General features: G+C 38.3%; 1 protein-coding gene across 1 annotated transcript; it reads left to right on the top strand.

Annotated features, from left to right (window-relative positions):
* The first annotated feature begins 2,205 nt into the window (after positions 1–2,205).
* clrn3.L (clarin 3 L homeolog) lies at positions 2,206–6,980 on the top strand. Its single transcript, XM_018226674.2, has 3 exons — positions 2,206–2,574; positions 3,754–3,930; positions 6,525–6,980. Exons 1-3 carry the CDS (start codon positions 2,343–2,345, stop codon positions 6,797–6,799), a joined length of 684 nt encoding a protein of 227 aa, XP_018082163.1. The 5' UTR covers positions 2,206–2,342; the 3' UTR covers positions 6,800–6,980.
* Positions 6,981–17,801: the final 10,821 nt, after the last annotated feature.

Consider the following 17,801-nt stretch of genomic DNA (forward strand, 5'->3'; position numbering starts at 1 on the left):
TGGGTCTTTTCGACGCTTCAGGACTTCAATTACGGCTGTTTTCGTGACTTCGGGTCTTTTCACCGCTTCGGCTGTTCGACTTTTCCACATTCAGGACTTCAGAAGGAGACGGCACAGCTTTGAGCTTCGGCGCTGTCAAGGGGGGCCCGGCTCTTTCAAAAGTTCAGCTCTGCCAGGCCCCCCTTCAGGCCCGGGGCCCAGTACACTCGTACCCCCTTTGATGGCGGCCCTGGTTCTAACCCTGCACATAACAGCACTTAGCGAAGTTAATACACTATATAGCGTATCTTTTCTCCTTAGGAACAGAGGAATATCGCTTTTTTTAATTAGCGCACTGAGCCTTATATTAACATTACACGCAGACTAGTGGGTCCACTTTTTTATCGGTGCCGCTTGATTGTTTGAATCTGACACAGCGCGGAGTTTTCCCTACCTAACAGATTGGATCAGTCTAGTTCAGCCCAACAAGTATTTCGCAATATTGGGGAAGAACTCACTTGATTGGTGAGATCTCTACCTCATGTGCCTAGTTTAAGGAAAGTCATAAAAATAGATTAGCGAGAGAAATTCTCAGTAAAATTGCAAATGTTAAATTGTGCACAGGAAGAGCTTAAGAAATTTACAAATAAGCAAAAAAAAGTCAAAGGCAGACAGTTATTAAACATTCTGTGAATTCTTGGTAAGTCAGAAAGTGAAAACCAGGCTAAATAAATGGCTTTCATGCACTTTTACATACTCATTCCCCCTGCAACAGTAGAGAAATGTACTGGTCTACTTTAGCCCAACATTCTGTTTCCTTGATCCCATAAATTCTTAGCACCTTCTCCCCATGTTCCAATACACATGGCACTGCACTGTTATTTAACCTTTCACTTTCTGCTAGTGCTTTTCCATTATTGTTCAAACAAGCACCAATTACCCCCAGCCACATAACTCCCAGCCTCCCTACTAACTATTGTCCAATTTCTCTCATTTCTTTTGCCTCCAAAATGTTGTTAAAGCTTGTTTACAACCTCCTGTCAAGCATTTAACTCAGAACTCCATTCATGTTGCTGCTATCTGTCCTCCTGCTATCTGTCCTCGGCTCAGTACACTCAACAGAAACTCACCAAAATTACCAATTGCTTAATGGACTCATCCTTTTAGATCTCACTGCAGACTTAGACACAGTGGCCCACCTACTCCTTTTAAAAATGTTGTGATCTATTGGCATTTATGACCAGCTCTTCCATGGTTCAAATCCTATCTTTCTCAGTCTCAGTCCCTATATCTACTGGCTTTCCTCAGTGCCTTGTCTTAAGTCATTTGGATACCGGTACGAACTTTATGTTGATGACGCCCAAATCTATCTGTCTACTCCAGGCTTCTCTTCTGTGCTTTCCAGTCAGAGATGAATCTCCTGAATCTCATTGCACTACCTAAAACTGAATTCATTATATTTCAACCATCATCATCATCACCCATCAGCAATATCATGTTAACCCCACAGGCTCACTATCTGCACACCATTGATTTAGCCTTTACTCTAGCTTAGAGACAACCCAAACACTTATTCAGTCATGTATTATTTCCCGCCTTGACTACTGCAATGTACATCATGCAGGAGAAACTTTGTACCTTCTTCAGAGCTTCAGTGGTTGCCCTCCTCACAATAATGTTTCCCATACTCTGCTTCTGACCTTCACTTATCTTCTCCTTTCATCACTTCTCTTGAGCTTTCCTACCACAACCTATCAACTTATCGAGCTTTAAATGTTCTGTAAAGACCTAATGGTATAGAGAGGATTATTTAAAGAACCCTGATTGATCAGAAGTCCTCATACCATGAAGACCAATTGTCATTAACATTCTTATATTTCAATGGTTCCTTCACATATTAAATTAGAAGCTCTTGTTAAATTATCTTTTAAATTATTGCAAGACCTTTGTCTGTTCTAAATTATTGCAGTACTGCATAACTTTTTGTTGATGTATAAATAAATAATCATCCTCTGTTATCTGCAACGATATTAAACTAAAACTTTTTATTGACATGGGCAGGCATAAATGATGATGATGATGATGACATCAGATAGAAAAGGTTTCCTTCACTTCTCTAGCACGTCACCTTCTCTAACTCTCTCTTGAATCCTGTTGTAGTTATGGCAACATTGTTCTAAAGATCAGAGTTCAATTACTGGGAACGTTTATGGCTAGTCCGAGCTCAAGGTTCAGGAGACAAAATCAGCTACAATTATTAAACCTGATCTTACTTCTTTGTGGGCAAGGAAAGCCTCACGTTGCTGATTTCTTATGTCCTAACCAAAAGGATTTTTTAAAGAGGAGAAAACCGGAATCCGAAAATGCCGTCCAAGAAAAAGGCGTTATTATTTTTATCTGGTTTTGTGGCCAGCATTGGATCTTTTGCCATTATTTGTACCTGCTTAGCAACAAATGAATGGGTATCGAGTGAGGTTGATTTCAGGATAAATAATGCAACCGGTTTTGTGAGTATTCAGTATGGACTCTTCCAAGGAACCCATTCCAGGACTGCAATAGAAGGAGCAATCGGCAAAGAACCGACCCAATTTAAAGGTATAGTTCTTATCACATTCCTGGTTCTAAAGTCTAAAACAGTCATTTTGAATTTCAGTCCCTATTTAGCCTCTATAGACTTATAAAATCTTCTTGTTTGTGGGCACCATCAACATGTTTTAAACAGTGACAATTGTCACCCTGTAGTTTTTATATTGATGGGCGTTGGCTTTGAGGTCTGTTTATTGAGTATTAAATGCATTTGAGACCTTAGGGCAGAGACACATGGGAAGATTCTGGGAGATTTAGTTCTTCGGCGACTAATCTCGATGAAAAACCTTCCCGCCGACTAGAATCTAAATCGCCGGTGGCATGGCACTCGGAGCACTTCGTTTCCAAAGTCACCTGAAGTTTCCTCATGAGGCAACTTAGGTCGACTTCGGAAAATGAAGCGATATCAGTGCTACCACGTCAGCAATTTTGACTCTAGGCAGCAAGAAGGCTTTTCGGGTAGATTAGTCGTCTGAAGAAGAGGCGATTAGTCGCCAGGCGACTAAATCTCCCCGAATCTTCCCTTGTGTCTTTGCCCGTAGGGATATATATTTAGATAGAATGTTAGCATATGTTTTATTTACCGAAAAAAATTAGGTCTTTTGTGCCAGAACAAAAAAAGGTTCTACCCACAGCAACAAATCCTAAAATAGGTACCACTACATGTAAAACACTTTACATGCAGCAAGCCGACAATATCATTTTTCCACGATTTCGACAAATCATCTTATGTAAAGTGTTTAACATGTGGTGATCCCCATTGTCTGCAAATAGCCCAAGTAACCACAAATCTTATTGTCTGCCATTAGAGTACATGAGCAGATGTTTGTGCTGCTAATAACAGTAAATGAACCCAATTCCCACATTACTGCTCTAAGAACTCTGCTTTATCCTACAAAAGATAATATGCAAAATCAAATATCTGATTTACAGTTACAAGTTATTTATGACCCTACCCTGAAATTTACAAAATTAAAAACATATTGGGCCTAATTTACTAGTGGGGTTCAGTGTCAGACTGAGGTGTCTGGGTCCGTCGGGGCTAAAACCAATTTTATCGTATCACAATGTAATAATCAATAAAAAAACAACAGTAATCTGTAATTGAATGCAATTTTTCACAATAGTTTTTAGGATCAATTTTTTATTTATGGCCAATAAATGATGCTGAGTTCTTTTCCCTTTCAGTTCTGGATTATGTAAAAGACAGTGCTAAAATAATCCAGATAGTGATCATCTTGTTCCTTGTTCTGGGCCTGGTCTGTTCGTTCGCAAGTTCCGTAATTACATGTCTGAACAGCGTGAGCAACCCGTACCTGACCTACCTGGGACCCATTGGAGTTTATGTCTGGGTGTCAATAAATGGTAAGCATGAAATTCCTTCTGTTAGTCAGTAGGTATGTTTGATGCAGTATGCTTTCAGGTTCATTATATAGTTATAATACACAAAAGCCATGAATATCTTGTAAATTATAACCTTATAAACGGTGAGTTCTGATGTCATCAGTTATAAACGGTGAGCTGTGATGTCATTTCTGTCACATGAATCACTGAAATTTGTGTATTATAATAAATAAAGTACTCCCAGTTGCAAAATATGAGGATATTAGAAGTTACCTCGGGGTTTCATGACCTGTATAAAAACCTCGTACTTTTATATGGTCATGAAACTCCTCGGTAACTTATAATAGCCTCATTATTGACAAGAGGGGGTACTTTATTCACTATATAGACAGTAATCATGTCAGTATCTTCCATTTATTCATATTCATACTTGTGCTGATAAGGATCATTGTTCAGTCCCCAATGTCCTATGTAATAAGATGGTCATGCAGAGAATATTTGGAAAATACCATTCTGTAAGAAAGGGCAATTTTAGTCAATCACAGCTGTGTTAGTGGTTTAGGGGACTCAGGTTAAAACTAAGTAAGCCTTATCAGAAAGTTCCACCTAAATATACCAGTAACCCCTCAAAGTAATGCTGCTCTGAGTCCTCTGTCAAAAGAAACACAGCATTTCTTTCCTTCTATTGTGTACACATGGGCTTCTGTATCAGACTTCCTGCCTTCAGCTTAAACCTCCTTGCCCCGGGCGTGAGCATGCTCAGTTTGCTTCTCTCCCCCCCCCTCCCTTCTCTGCTGTAATCTGAGCCCAGAGCTATACTGTAAGTGAGCAGAAAGAGACTCAGGCAGGAAGGGATGTCACACTAAGCTAATACTGCAGCTGCTATCCTAAACAAACAGAGAGCTTCTAAAGCTTTTTACTCAGGTATGGTAAAACTTTCTACAGAATAAATATAGCATTCTAGCTTGCACTAGTGCAGCTAATCTATTGGCAATAAAATGTCTCCGTAGCTTTCCTTCTAATTTAATGGGTAGAGAGGTTCCATCTCAAAGCTGTATGGGAGGATTCCTGTAATTTTATTATAAGTTGATGAGGGACATAAATATATTTTATGCTGCAAAGAAGAACTTGGACCCACTGCCCTAGGTCACCTTTACTGTAATTCAGCACAAGTAGAAGGTAGCTTCGAATCAGTGAACAGTATCTTTTTTTTTAAATAGTAGTAGACTGACAATCCAGTTCTAAGTGAAACCTACCTAAATCTTAGTTGAACCACAAAAGGGTAAAAAAAAAACAGCCTTAATATATTTCCAAAAAAATGTGGTTGTCGGATATAGTCATAATATTGTTTGATTTTTTATTATAATATGTTATTACCTAATTGTCACAGACAGGTATGCACTGTTTGCAATTAAGAGTGCACATTTTAATTGTTGTTAATTGGAGGCTGGAGCCCGGGTTTGTGTTTTGCCTATTTATACCTGTTTCCTGTTCACTATTGTCAGAACACTTGAGACATTGGCTGGAGATCTGAATAAATCAAAAATAGTAAGCAGATTTTGCTGTGTGAGTGCCATCTGATTGCTACCATATTATCGTCAGTTCTAAGTGAAACCTACCTAAATGCTAGTTGAACCAAAAAAAACCCAGTCTTAAAGGGGAAGTAAAGTCTAAAATAGAATAAGGCTAGAAATGCTGTATTTTGTATACTAAACATAAACATGAATTTACTGCACCACAAACCTAATCAAACAAATGATTTATGCTTTCAAAGTTGGCCACAGGGGGTCACCATCTTGTAACTTTGTTAAACATCTTTGCAAGACCAAGACACATGCTCAGTGTGATCTGGGCTGCTTAGGGATCGTCATAAATTATCAAAACAGCACAAGTCAAATAATATCTGCCAGAAGCCGATACAGCAAGACTGATTAATAATCAGAATATACAGACTGAACTGGGTCCTGTGTTGTCATGTAATCTAATGTGGATTTTATAGTTTTTGTTTGTTTAATTCAAACTTTCTCTGCAGAACCAGTGGCTGCAGCAACATAATCCTCCAAATTTAATGCCAGTTTATCTGTTTAAATCTGGCTCCATAATCTTTGTCCCTGCAGCTGGAGTTGGAAACAGTAAAGGGGATGTAAATGCAAAAAAAAAAAAAATCCAATACAAATCTCAGCAGTAAATGAAGGGGGGGGGGAGTCTTATAAAAACGGTACACATTTTTTAATTAAAGTATTTCTTTTTCATTAAAGAAAGTAAAAATGGGATTTTTTTTTTTTTTTGCCTTTACATGCCCTTTAATCTATTTCCAATTTTTCTTAGAGGGGAAAAAATTACTTTGTAATGCCAAAATAGCAATCTCCTCAGTCCCTGGATCAACTTTGTACTAAGTTAACTTATTGACCCTGTATTTTCTCCCTTCCATTCAACCCTTTCCTGAAACTGTCTAATGTATCTGCCAGCAAAACCACAACTTCCACAACTTTACTTTACTCATATAAATGAGCGCTAAAATCTTTCCAACAATGCAGTCATATCCAGGTGAACTATATGATCATCATTCTTCACTTTGCAAGCTTTAACTGAGTTCTTTCTTATTGCATCTCTAGCTGTCCTCAGCCTGCTCTGTATGGTTCTGGGCGCTGTCAATGCTGAAATAACCGGAATGCCGAAGCAACTGGCCGTGGCGCTGGATAAAGCCGGAGATAAGTTTTATGAAACACGATTCACCTACGGATATTCCTTCTGGCTATTAATCCTCATTATGGTTTTCAATATCGTCACCATTGCAGTTATTTATGTTTACCAGAAAGCAAGATACACAAAGCAGAAGGAGCAAGAGAGGCCGATGGAAAGGGCGACCCAAGACGTTATTCTCTTTTGAAGGCGGCAATTTGCTTCACTGCAAGTGACTGATTATTTAACTTGCTTTTTGATCCCCAGCAGAACATGAAGATCCCTGGGGGAAGGCTGCCTTGGCCAATAAAAACTCTACTTTTCCCGAATCATTAACCTTCTCAGCCGCTGGAAGATTATCCATGTTTACAGATTAAAAAGTCACTGTATATGGAGTGTATTCATGCATATCGTCTTTGCTACAGAATGAGTTGTCATGAATTGATGTCAGATATCAGATATACAAATAAGTGTATAAATGAATGTACAACACTTCTGTGTCTCCTAAGTAGTTGCTGAACTAAAACTCCCCGAATACATCAGTGCTAGTGATCTATCCTCTATCATATACAGGTATGGGATCCATTGTAACATTATCCAGAAAGCTCTGAATTAAAAGAAGGCAATCTCCCATAGACTCCATTTCAATCAAATGATTTCATTTTCCTCTGTAATAATAAAACAGTAGTTTGTACTTAATCCAAACTAAGATATAATTAATCCTTATTGGAGGCTAACCCAGCATACTGGGTTTATTTCATGTTTTAATTATTTTCTAGTAGACTTAAGGTATGAAGATCCAAATTACAGAAAGATCCCTTACCTGGAAAACCTCCGGTCCCAAGCATTCTGTATAACAGGTCCCATACTTGTACATAATTTCTTACAGATAGATACTTTAAGGGGCAGATTTATCAAAGGTCGAGGTGAATTTTCGAATTAAAACAATTTGAATTTCAAATATATTTTGTGTACTTTGACTAGGGAATAGTCCAAATTTGATTTGAATTTGAAAAAAATGCAAAAATTAGAAAATCGAAATTTATCATGTACTGTCTATTTAAAAATTCGACTTTGATCATTCGCCATCTAAAACCTGCTGAATTGGTGTTTTAGCATATGGGGTACCTCTTAGAACCTATTTGGAGTCAATTTGTGGACGTTGAAATATCGAAGTTTTTTTGAATTCGATCACAAAAAATAGCTCAAAATCCGAATTTTTCTCATTCGAAAATTCACCTCGACCTTTGATAAATCTGCCCCTTAATTTTGGTTGGTTTTTTTTAATTCGAATTTCAACGTTTTTTCAATTCAAATTCGACCCTTGATAAATATGCCCCTATGTGTTTGTGTGGGATGGTGCATTTTCCCATGATTCCACTTCCTTACTGGCAGAATAACAGCAGTCCTATCTTACTTTATGGCAGGGATTCTAGGACTTGTCTGACAAATAAGAACAATTTACAAGTGAGGGACAAACAAAGCCACCACACTTTTGACCTCACTATAAAAACATGTATAAAAGAAATGGAATTATTTGACAACAGTATCCCTTTATCCAACAGGCAGATTGTTCCCATGTGCATTTATTGCACCGATATTACTATCGTAGTGAAACATTACTGTATTATTTCTGTTATACAGACCTTTTAGGCACAACTATAACCGGTTGACAATGACAATAAAAAGTATATAACTCTCATAATTTGGTCCTAATGAATTTCAATTGGTTTTCATTATTTTTTTATGTATGGTTTTTGAGTTATTTGGCTTTTTATTCAGCAGCTCTCCCTTTTGCAGTTTCAGTCATCAGGTCGCTATGATCCAAATGACCCTAATTATAGACTGGAAAATTAATAAAAAAATAAATAAAAAGTAGCAATATTAATAAATGTGTAGCCTTATAAAGCATTAGTGTTTAGATGGGGTTAAAAAAATAATGAAGACCAATTGAAATGTTGCTTAGAAGTGACCATTCTATAACATATTAAAAGATAACTTAAAGGTGAACACCCCATTTACAAAATGATATAATTGGGGGGGGGAGGCATAAGGCAGAGGTCCCTGGTTTCAACAATTTGTGGGAAAAATGTCATAAAGTAACATTTATTGGATAATAATAATACCACCTAATTGGCAAAACTATTCAATAGATTTTGGGGTTTTTGTTAGACCTTCCTGCAATGCCCAAGGCCCGTTATTCTCCAAACCAAGCAGTGGCATGGACATTCCTCTTTTTAACTCTCATTATACTGTATGTGTTTTTCTGCCCCACGTCTGATATATGCTGACATCTCAGTGCTGGTTCTGGAATGAATGAAGCAAATTCTCATGTGCTGAATATGATGCTAAGGGTTCTATCTATCTATCTATCTATCTATCACATATATATATACATATATTTTTTTTTATTAGGGTTGCACCAGGATTCGGTTCGAGACTCGGCCAGGATTCAGTCTTTTTCAGCAGCATTCGGATTCAGCCGAATCCTTCTGCCAGGCCGAACCGAATCCGAATCCTAATTTGCATATGAGGGGAGGGAAAACAAGGAAGCAAAAAAAAAATTTTCCTTCCCACCCCTAATTTGCATATACAAATTAGGATTCAGATTCTGTATACGGTCGAATCGTTCACGAAGGATTCGGGGGTTCGGCCGAATCCAAAATAGTGGATTTGGTGCATCCCTAATATATATATATATATATATATATATATATATATATATATATATATATATATATATATATATATATATATATATATATATATATATATATATATATATATACAGGTAAAGGATCTGTTATTCAGAATGCTCGGAAACCAGGGGTTTTCTGGTTAACGGATGTTTATGTAATTTGGATCTTCATACCTTAAGTCTACTAAAAAATCATTTAACATAGGCTGGTTTTGTTTAAAAAAAGAATGAACTATATCTTAGTTTGGATAAATTACAAGCTACTGTTTTATTATTACAGAGAAAAAGGAAATCATTTTTAAAAATTTGCATTATTTGGATAAAATGGAGTCTATGTAAGCCATCCAGTAATGAATAATGGGTTTCCATATACTATTTTCCTATAGTGCGTCTGTTATCAGGATACACAACACACACACACACACACACACATATATATATATATATATATATATATATATATAGTGCTGTCTATAGTGGGAGTGTATTGTATGGTATAAAGTGATTGTATTGTTCAGTGTGGCTGTAATCCTTTGCCTTTTTTGTTTCCTAGCAAGGAATTAAAGGGTAACTTCTATGACAAATTCAAATGAATCTTTACTTTTTTTTTTTTTTTAAAACAAATTATTTAATGTTTAACAGCTCCCTGTTTCTGGTTACAAGACGTATTGGTCGTAGCAACCAGGCAGGTTTTAAAAATTTCAGAATTAGGGATGCACCGAATCCAGGATTTGATTCGGGATTCGGCCAGGATTCTGCCTTTTCCAGCAGGATTCGGATTCGGCCGAATCCTTCTGCCCGGCCGAACCGAATCCGGATCCTAATTTGCATATGCAAATTAGGGGCAGGAGGGAAATTGCGTGACTTTTTGTCACAAAATAAGGAAGTAAAATTTTTTCCCCTTCCCACCCCTAATTTGCATATGCAAATTAGGGTTCGGTATTCGGCTGAATCTTTCACGAAGGATTCAGGGGTTCGGCCGAATCCAAAAAAGTGGATTTGGTGCATCCCTAGTCAGAATGAAGCATGAATAGACGAGCACCTGAACTGAAAAGGTAATATTAAGAATCACGTGTATTTTTCAATGATTCCATATTCTGCTATAATCATTTGCCCCTATTTTGCCCCTATTTGTTGTTTGCCCCTGTTTACTGTCTGCCTAATTCAGTGGGATTGTTAACTATCAAGCTCTTGAGCCCTTAGGCCCATGAAGGAGTCGAAAAGGCCATTATGTTCTGTGCATTTCCATTGCTACATTATAACTGCTATGAAAGAACATTTACCGTACTAACAGAGACACAAAGTCACACACATGTATGTATAATGAGGCTGTGATTTCATTACTGCAGCTTGTAGCACTTAAAGGGGTGGTTCAACTTTAAGTTAAAGGAAAACTATACCCCCCAAAATGAATACTTAAGCAACAGATAGTTTACATCATATTAAGTGACATATTAAAGAATCTTACCAAACTGGAATATATATTTAAGCAAATATTACCCTTTTACATCCCTTGCCTTGAACCACCATTTTGTGATGGTCTGTGTGCTGCCTCAGAGATCACCTGACCAGAAATACTGCAGCTCTAACTGTAACAGGAAGAAGTATGGGAGCAAAAGACAGTAATCTGTCTGTTAATTGGCTCATGTGACCTAACAAGTATGGTTTGTTTGGTATGTTTGTGAGTACAGTGAATCCTACGATCCCAAAGGGCGGCCCCTTTTTATTTATTTAATATTTAAAATGGCAATTTTCTATTTATGATTACCCAATGGCACATACCACTAGAAAAGTATATTATTATGAAAATGGTTTATTTACATGAAGCAGGGTTTTACATACTGTATGAGATGTTTTATGTAATATTTTTTTATAGAGATCTACATTGTTTGGGGGGTATAGTTTTCCTTTAACTGTTAGTATGTTACGGAATGGCCATTTCTAAGCAACTTTCCAATTAGTCTTCTTTTTTTATTTTTTTGCATCTTTTTAATTTATTTTCTTTCATTTCCTGACTCTTTCCAGTTTTCAAATGGGGGTCACTGACCCCCACTGTAAAAAACGAACGCTCTGTAAGAGTACAAATTTATATTTATTGCTACTTTTTATTACTCATTTTTCTGTTCAGGTCTCTCATATTCATATTCCAGTCTCGTATTAAAATCAATGCATGGTCGCTAGGGTGATTTGGACCCTAGCAACCAGACTGCTGAAATTGCAAACTGGAGAGCTGTTGAATAAAAAGCTAAATAGCTCAAAAACCACAAGTAATACAATTATAAAAAAAAATTAAAGCCAAATGCATTAAACACTGGCTATTTTGTTTGGAGCCAGCTCAACCACGGTATACCTCCCAACTGTCCCGTTTTTAGAGGGACAGTCCCTCTTTTGACAGCTCAAACCGCAGTCCCTCATTTGTACTGGAAAGTCCCGTTTTTTCTGCAATGAACAGCCAGAAAAAGAAACAAAGTTTCTAACTTAATTGGATTTTGGCAGAGAGCCCAGAACAGCCACAAAAGAAGATAAGATACATTTGTAACAATTCAAATGTATCTAGATAAGCAAATAAATAATTGTAACAATATAACATAACAGGTCTCTTGGGAAAAGACTCACAGCTTAAAGGGCAATTCACCTTCTTTTGCAAAACTGTAATAACTGAAAAAAACCACAGAAATATGTTCAAACTTTTATAACCTGCGAAATTGTGTAAAATGAACATAATAATTAGGGGTGTGGTCACAAAAAAACAATTTCAACACACTACGAGCGTCAACTTTTTTATCCCTCTTTTCATTTCCAAAATGTTGGGAGGAATGCCACGGGATTAGAATTCTTTCTATAACAGACAATGAGCAAGAAGTGTATGAAAAACCCAACGTTACTGTTGTTTACACCATGTCCTGGAGAGAGCATCTCATTGGATGAGGAGTTCCTATAGACCTCTCTCTTTTTTTTTTTAAACCAGTGGATCCGGTCTCAGCAAAAATGTTGTTGTCTTTGAGTTCGGATACCAAAATAAAAAAACAAGTGTCTTGAATTGATGTAATTTAATTTCCTAAAGGAACTGGATTGTATTATAATGTCACTGATCAGTGGCGTAACTATAGAGGAAGCAGACCCCACAGTCGCAGGGGGGCCCGATGAAAAGGGGGGCCCCAGACTACAGGAGCTGGTTTCCTCTAAGCCTAACAAGAATGGGTGGAGTTGGACAGGGAGTGGGCGGCAGTGCCGATTCTGACTAAGGAGCCGCCTCCCCTCACCGGCTTACCAGTCGGGAGGGGAGGCAGGAACACTATTGTGGAGAGCGCAATTGCGCTCTCTCGCAATAGTACAGCAGAATTTCCGGTTTAAAAAACAGAAATTCAGCTCTTACAGGTGCAGGAGCTGCTTTTTGCCGCCCCTGGCATCTTCTCTGGCGCTGCCGCCAGGGGCGTAACTATAGAGGAAGCAGACTCTGCGGCTGCAGGGGGGCCCAGGAGGTATAGGGGCCCCATGATGCCCTAATTCATATAAAATTTCAATAAATATTGGAGAAACAAGTCAACCCCAAAACATTTTGGGGGCCTGAAAAATAATTTGCTGTGGGGCCCAGTAATATCTAGTTACGTCACTGGCTGCCGCCTGAGGCGAGCGGCTCAGCTCGCCTCATTAGCGGAGCGCCCCTGGTGGGCGGAGTTGGATGGGGAATAGGCGGACTCTGGGCTGAGAGTGGGCAGAGTCAGGAAGGGAAGTGGGTGCAGGCGGGAAGTGGGCGTCAGGATGAGGATCGGAGTGCGCTGGGCCCCTCTGAAGATTTTTTTGCAGGGTGTCCAGCGCACCACTGTCACTGAGGATTTCATTGGCATCCCCAACTGCAGCTGTCTTCTACATGAGACCATACCTTCCAACTGTCCCGTTTTGAACGGGACAGTCCCTCTTTTGACAGCTCAACCCGCAGTCCTGCGTTTGTACTGGAAAGTCCAGATTTTTCTGCACTGAACAGCCAAAAAAGATATATAGTGTATAGATACTTAAGATTCATTTTTAACAGTTTTGTCGTTTGGGAGAAGTTAGACTCACAGCTTAAAGGGCAATTTACCTTCATTATTAAAACTGTAATAAAACATAAAAACTACAGAAATGTGTTCAAACTTTCATAATCTGGCATATTTTGTAAAATGGGCATGGTAATTCAGGGGTGTGGCCACAAAAAGGAGCGTGGTCAAAACAATTTCACCGCAGATTTTCTTGCCCCTCTTTCAGTTTCCAGAATGTTGGGAGGTATGATAAGATTTAGAGATGATCAACCTGCATATAATAACTGTGTAATGGAGAATGTCATTCCTTGTTACTCTACGAAAGAATGAAGGTAATAATTAAAAAGACAACGTGAAACAGGCCTGAGTACTTTAAGGCTGCCTGTAACAGGCAAATGCTCGTTAATTATTAATTAACTACGTTTTACAATGTGCTGTTTTAACCTGCCTGTGTTTAGACTTGCCCTGAGAGCAGTATAAGCAAGTGACTCCCCTCTCCACCCGCCGCTTGTGTATTTATCAACAGCAGATGATCAAATGGGAGGATAATGAGAAAATACAGATATCATCTGGTGTTCTGGGAAATAGAATACAGAAATGTACAAATAAGAGATTGCTGTGAGTTAAAGAAAAAGTAACCTATGCAGAAGATAAGGTGCAGCTCATCTACTTTATCTAACATGACTAGTGATCATTTATTGAATACATATCTTGCTGATCATTAGCTCAGTGCTGTATAACCAAGTTTAGTTAAACACATCTAATATTAACTGGAATATGAAAGAATCTCTTAAAGGGTCTGTTCATCTTTTAAATAACTTTTAGTATAATGTAGAAAGTTATATTCTGAGACAATTTGCAATTAGTTTTAATTTTTTTATATGTGTTTTTTTCCCGTTGTTTAGCTTTTTATTCAGCATCTCTCCAGTTTGCATTTGCAGCAATCTGGTTGCTATGATCCAAATGACCCTAGCAACCATGCACTGATTTTAATAAGAGTCTGCAATATGAACAGAAAGTGGAGTCATGAAAAGTAACAAGTAACAAAGCCTTAGAGAGAATTTTTTTTTAAGATGGGGTCAGTGACCCCATTTGAAAGTTGCAAAGAGTCAGAAGAAGAAGGCCAAAAATTCAAAAACAAGAATTAGACATTCTATAACATAGTAAAAGTTAACGTAAAGATGAACCACGTCTTTAAGGTGGAATTGGAGATTTTCTAAACTAGCTAAATAGTCTGAAGTCTGAAGAATGAGAGCCATGGTAAGAGGATAGATAGGGAGAGGAGAAGGCCATTCAGAAGGGTGGTCAGGTTGAAGGAAAGGGTTAATTATCAAATGGAAACGCAAGAGAACAGAGGGGTGGAGAATTAGTGAAGGTGCAACACTTATTATGTACAAAATGTGATCTTGGATAGTCTAACTGAATCTGTAACAACTCTTTGGATTGGCTGTCCCAAGCATGTTTCTGATTGGTCTTCTCCTATTTAAATATGACTGCATGTTCAGAAGATTGTTAGCCTATGACTCCTCAAGGAACAAAACGCAGAAGGCTATTTTTTTTTTAGATGTTTTTCTGCTAAATAAACTACTTTTTAACTGCATCAAGTATTGGAGTGAAGTCCGATTTATGCTAGTTTACTACCGGTATGGGATCCGTTATCCGGAAACCCAATATCCAGAAAGCTCCGAAAAACAGAAAGGCTGACTCCCAAACACTTCATTTTATCCAAATAATCTAAATTTTTAAAAATGATTTCCTTTGTCTCTGTAATAATAAAACAGTACATTGTACTTGATCCCAACTAAGATATACTTAATCCTTATTGGTAGCAAAGCCAGCCTATTGGGCTTATTTAATGTTTACATGATTTTCTAGTAGACTTTAGGTTTGAAGATCCAAATTACAGAAAGATCCATTATTTGTAAAGAGCATGTCCAACACTGGATGCCTCTTCAAAAATTATTTATGCAAGAACTTTAGTCCTTATTTATTCCTACACTTTCTATCTTTATGATTTACAAGTACAACCGTCACCATATAAGCCCAGGGATATAGAGCACGTCCTATGCCACAGTCAATAATTAACACACTCACATGAACTTTGGTGTAAGCAGTTTATATCATCTCCAAGAGCACAACCCGCCCAGCTATTTCCTGCAGGACACCACTAATTCGATCTATGTTTTTATCGATTAAAATCCCCAACATGTGACAATGCTTTACTGACTTGGTGGGTGGGACTTTTTGGTCCGTTATGTAACCACACACTATGGGTTTCCTCCTAGTGACATTCAGGCCAAATACATATTTTTTGGTGCTATTTCCCTGTGGTGGGTAATTCTCAGACCTTCCCACTAATGCCAGTAGGGAAATTCTTCTCTGTTATGTCAAATGACAATCCCTTCCTCCCATACCTTACATTACAAGATCATCATACTAACCAACATTTGAATATAAAAATTGAATATTGTAGCAAAAACCCCAGTCTGTCACACACTCCAGACACTGCCCATTCAAATCCCAAATCCCACTGATTTAAGGTGGCCATACACATAGAGATTCGTTCGGCGATTTCACTAAACAAGCGTATCCCTCCCCGATATGCCCACCTTGGGCAATATCGAGCTGATCTGATCGGGAGCACTAGGGCCCAAAGATCGCATCATAATGTATGGAATATGGGCGGTTGGAACGTGGGACCCCATCAACGAACAAATCCGGCCGTGATCCAATGGTATTTTTACCCCTGCCTCATCGACGTCTGACCGACTTTCGATATCGATCTGGGAAGCCCGTCGGTCTGTCAGCAGATTTTATCGGCCCGTGTATGGCCAGCTTTACTCAGATAAGCCCAGGGTCGGGCCCACCGGGTAACTATACTCCAGGCCCCCCGGCACACGCCGGCCTGTGTGTGCAAATGCCGGCACACCAATTATTTTTTATTTGGGGCCCGGAAATCGGGGGAGGGGGCAAGGACATCAGGGGAGGGGGGCTGGGCCAGCGGGGCCCATGAGGACCAGGGCCCACAGGGATATTTCCTGGCTTCCTGCCGGCCCAGTCCGGCAGTCCCACCTAAAGCAAGACAAATGGTGAGTTTAAAGTATGATGGCTCTTATATTTGCCTTCTTCTTCTGACTCTTTCCAACTTTCAAATGGGGGTCACTGACCCCATCTAAAAACAAATGTTTTTTGAGGCTACCAATGTATTGTTATTGCTACTTGTTATTACTCATCTTTCTATTCAGGCCTCTCCTATTTATAATCATTATTCAAATCAATGTATGGTTGCTAGGCTAATTAGGACCCTAGCAATCAGAATGCTGAAATTGCAAACTGGAGAGCTGCTGCATAAAAAGCTAAATAACTCAAACACCACCATTAATAAAAAATGAAAACCAATTGCAAATTGTCTCAGAATATCACCCTGTAGATCACACTAAAAGTTAATTTAAAGATGAACAACCTTTTTAAGAATAAATACTTTTAACTGTACAAGTTCTTAATAGAACAGTCAACGTTCTATTTAATTGGCAGACCTGGAATATCTAGCAAACAGTCCCTTTTATATGCAACCCTCCTCTCCAGCATTAGCATTGCACTGTGTACTTATTACATAGGGTGAGATCAGTATTGCCCCTAGTTTGTCTGTGACAGAGAAATGAGAGGCTGGAGGTAATGAAAAATCAGTATTTTATCCACTAATACAGGATGGGATCTGTTATGTGGGAACCCCTTATCCAGGAAGCTCAATATTAAGAGAAGGCTATCTACTATAGACTTCATTTTAATCAAATAACAGGTTTTTCAAAACTTTTTTCTCTGTAATAATAAAACAGTACCTTGTGTTTGATCCTAAGAAAGTAAGATTTAATCCTTATTGGAGGCAAAACAATCCTATTGTTTTTAATGAATTATTTAATTATATTTTAGTAGAAATAAATTATGGAGATCCAAATTACAGAATGACCACCTAATAATCTGTAAAACCCCCGGTCCCGAGCATTCTGGTTAACAGGTCCCATACCTGTACCTTAATGTCCAAGGCTACAAGTACGAGTATATTAATCCAAATCTGTGATGAATGATCCGTGAAGATGATAAGTTCTACTGACACTGTCACCCCCAGCCTCAGAATGAAGTATAAACCTCGCTTTGTTTTGGTTTTTTTTCACCAAAACTGACATTGTTCCACCAAAACCGTGTTTCACCGATTTTCTGTCTTGAGGTTTTGAGATTTTAATAAAGCTTCGCTGACGCAAGTTTGTATTTTCCATTAAAATGCTAATTATGGTCCAAGTCTTACTGACTGAATCCCCTGGGGAACCAACGTAGCTCCAATTAGAATGACTGGAGGGAAATCTTTATTAAAATAGTGCTGATCCCTGCGCTTTCATTTGCTGCATGGGAAATTGAACACGTGTTGCTGTAATAGCCCCACTGTAGATATAGAATCCTTATAGATACTGCATTGATTTCCTGGAGAGCATACGCTG

The sequence above is a fragment of the Xenopus laevis genome, chromosome 7L, assembly GCF_017654675.1.
Source record: "Xenopus laevis strain J_2021 chromosome 7L, Xenopus_laevis_v10.1, whole genome shotgun sequence".
NCBI classification, from domain to species: Eukaryota; Metazoa; Chordata; class Amphibia; order Anura; family Pipidae; genus Xenopus; species Xenopus laevis.

Excerpts from the sequence above, each read along its gene's own strand:
- clrn3.L (XM_018226674.2), top strand. The coding sequence starts at position 2,343 with ATGCCGTCCAAGAAAAAGGCGTTATTATTTTTATCTGGTTTTGTGGCC. Across the intron at positions 2,575-3,753 it reads AGAACCGACCCAATTTAAAG|TTCTGGATTATGTAAAAGAC; the intron begins GTATAGTTCTTA and ends TTTCCCTTTCAG. Across the intron at positions 3,931-6,524 it reads TGTCTGGGTGTCAATAAATG|CTGTCCTCAGCCTGCTCTGT; the intron begins GTAAGCATGAAA and ends TTGCATCTCTAG.